A 2765-nucleotide genomic window follows, 5' to 3' on the forward strand; every position below is an offset into this window, starting at 1 on the left:
AAATCTTCTGAAGAGAAAATTCATGCGCAGGTATGTTATTGAGATTCTTTAAAACTTAAAATAGTGAAATAATATATATGAGGAAGAAGCCATTATTGAAATATTCAAGAATTGGTGTAAATCAAAAAGGATAAAGAAGGATACACTTTTTGGAATAAGTAACATCTATGTATAGATTTCAATATATTATTTTAAGTATAATTCAGACTTGTTTACTAACATTTATTACACTTTAAATAAATTTACAAATTCATGTATGACAAAAACTGGGAGTAAAATTATGATACCGCACCTTCTCAAGAATAACAGTGTCATGCCGATGATAACTGCAATCACAACAAAAGCTCCTACTGTGGCTCCCACTATGATTCGCACTTGTGTATTGTCTTCATCACCAACATAGGCTGAAAGAAGATATATGTATAAGTACACAGAAACAAAAAAGGATACTTTTAAAGGCTCCATAATATCCTGTAATGATAAAAGTATTCATAAACAGCTTTGTCAAAAAATAGAAAAGACTGCGAAGAAAAACTGTTAACTTCATGTACTGTTAATTTTCTCTTGGCTTTGGTCCCTACCTGGACTAAGCAACTGTCCTGTCATCTTGTAGATAGGAGGAGAATAATCGCCAAAGCCATTGGCTGTTTTGGCACGCACTTGGAAACCATATTCTGTTCTTTGTCTTAATGCACCTACAGATGACTCTTCTTTTGTTGCTAATAAACTTGATGAATTGCTCTCCATTCCACGTACAAAATACCGAACCTGAAAAATATTTGTATAGTAGGAACATGCTTCTTTGGCTGTTGTTTGGTTAGATATATAGGAGTAAAACTAAAATTTCTATTTATTGGATTTCAATAAATTAACAAAATTAAATCAATTTGTGATTATATCATTATATATTAAACAGTATGATATTTCAGGAAAACAATCATAATAATCCTGATTTGAATATCAGAAGCAATCCATAATACTAAATTTTGTTTAATAATTACAATGCAGTGAATGTTCTTAATAATATTTTCAAAAAGTTTTCTTACCTCATACATCTCAATTTCATTATCTGGGTCATTGGGAGCATCCCAAGCAAGGGATATTTCAGTGCTTTTCACACTAGTAACATGTACATTGCCCACCATGGCTGGAACTGTCAAGAAAATATGCTGTTAGTACAAAAGACAACAAGTATTGGTCACTCTTATCTATGTGCTTTCTAAAAAACTAGATCATGCAAAAATAATATCTATGGATATTATTTACAGATATCTATTCAGATTTTAAAAAAATAAAATCGAACATCTTTTAACATGAAGATACATATTCTAGATCCATTTTAAAATTAAAGGAATGTTTATAAATAAGAAGGAAAACAACTAAAACAATAAAGTTGTGAGAACTTATAACTTTTATATGGGTTACTTACATATATATTTCACACTAGAGAATGTCAAGAAAATTGAAAAAGAAACATGTGTTAAAAAGTCTAAATCTTTCTGTTACAGTTCTTCACAACTGAATTTGACTTTTTTCAAAATGGGTGAAAGAACTACAAAATGCTCTCTCTAAGAAACTGAATGAAGAAGACAAACATGAGAGGGAGTAAGCTGAACTACAAAAACTACGTCAAATACAGACAAACTACAATAAGAACCCACCCTCTGTATCGGAGCCAATCACCATAAAGCCACCTTTATCAGGGAAGAAGGGAAGGGACGTGTTACTAAAGGACATGTCCAGACTTCTGCTAATCTTAATACTATATATAAACAATTTGCTACATTCAAACCGAAAATATTTACACTGAAAACTCAACATATATCTATAGCTATATGACAGCAATTTCATGTGACAACAATATTGCCATTGGCAATGAATGGGTAAACTAATATGAATGACTACCAGGTTATGATGAGACATACAAACTATTTCCTAGACTGACAATGTATGTTCAAGGTTTATGTACAATTACAACTCAAACTAGATTTACGTGCAGGGTATGTGCACTGCTATATATGTACATATATACTGTTTTCCCTTATACTATTCACATTTTTGTATGAACTGTAATAAATGTCAACAAAAGCAATATACATCCACCAAATTACATCAACAGAAATAATAACAAACAAACTAAATGGTTTTAATTTTTCTTTTTATATTACGTTCCACAAATTGCCTCACCTGATGCCTCAGTAGTCACAGTTATATCAACATACTGGGGATCTCGACCCTGATCAGAAACCCCATTCTCTGCAAAGACCTGAAACCTGTAGGTGGTTACAGGATACAGGCCGCTGATGGTGACTTGGGTTGTGTTAAAGCTCTCCTGAAAAAACAAAACAAAAAAAAACACATTCACATATATCCTACATGGCTTCACCTTGTCATTTTTCTTGCACTACTAAAGAAAAATAATTCTGGCAAGAATATGGTTAAAAATAAAATCAAACACCTACCTCTGCAATCTGAGGTGGATTGTATGACACCAGATTACTGCAAGCATCGCAGATGACCCTGTAGAGGATGTCAGTGCGTCCGCCGTCATTGACAGGGGGCTGCCACGACAGGATGACCGTGGACTGATCCAAGACATTAGCTGTGACATTCTGTGGCTTGCTTGGAGGACCTTACAGAAACAGGAGGTTGTGCAGTTTATACAAGAATTGAAACAGTCACCACTTATTCAATTCACTTCATACTACTGGAATTCATAATAACTTACTCATAATAATTCAGAGTAATTATTGAATTACAAAAAA

The 2765-nt window shown here is 32.8% G+C and overlaps 1 protein-coding gene across 1 annotated transcript in view; it reads right to left on the bottom strand.

The window, feature by feature from the left end:
• The window catches only part of LOC119590580 (ephrin type-B receptor 1-like), a gene marked incomplete at its 5' end in the record, with an annotated part of 34373 nt that overhangs the window by 14945 nt on the left and 16663 nt on the right, over positions 1–2765 (bottom strand). The window contains 6 exon segments of the mRNA XM_037939255.1: positions 293–404; positions 582–768; positions 1047–1153; positions 1662–1694; positions 2188–2332; positions 2463–2632. Coding sequence (XP_037795183.1) covers positions 293–404; positions 582–768; positions 1047–1153; positions 1662–1694; positions 2188–2332; positions 2463–2632 — 754 coding nt within the window.

This window comes from Penaeus monodon, chromosome 27 (assembly GCF_015228065.2).
Source record: "Penaeus monodon isolate SGIC_2016 chromosome 27, NSTDA_Pmon_1, whole genome shotgun sequence".
Lineage (NCBI taxonomy): Eukaryota > Metazoa > Arthropoda > Malacostraca > Decapoda > Penaeidae > Penaeus > Penaeus monodon.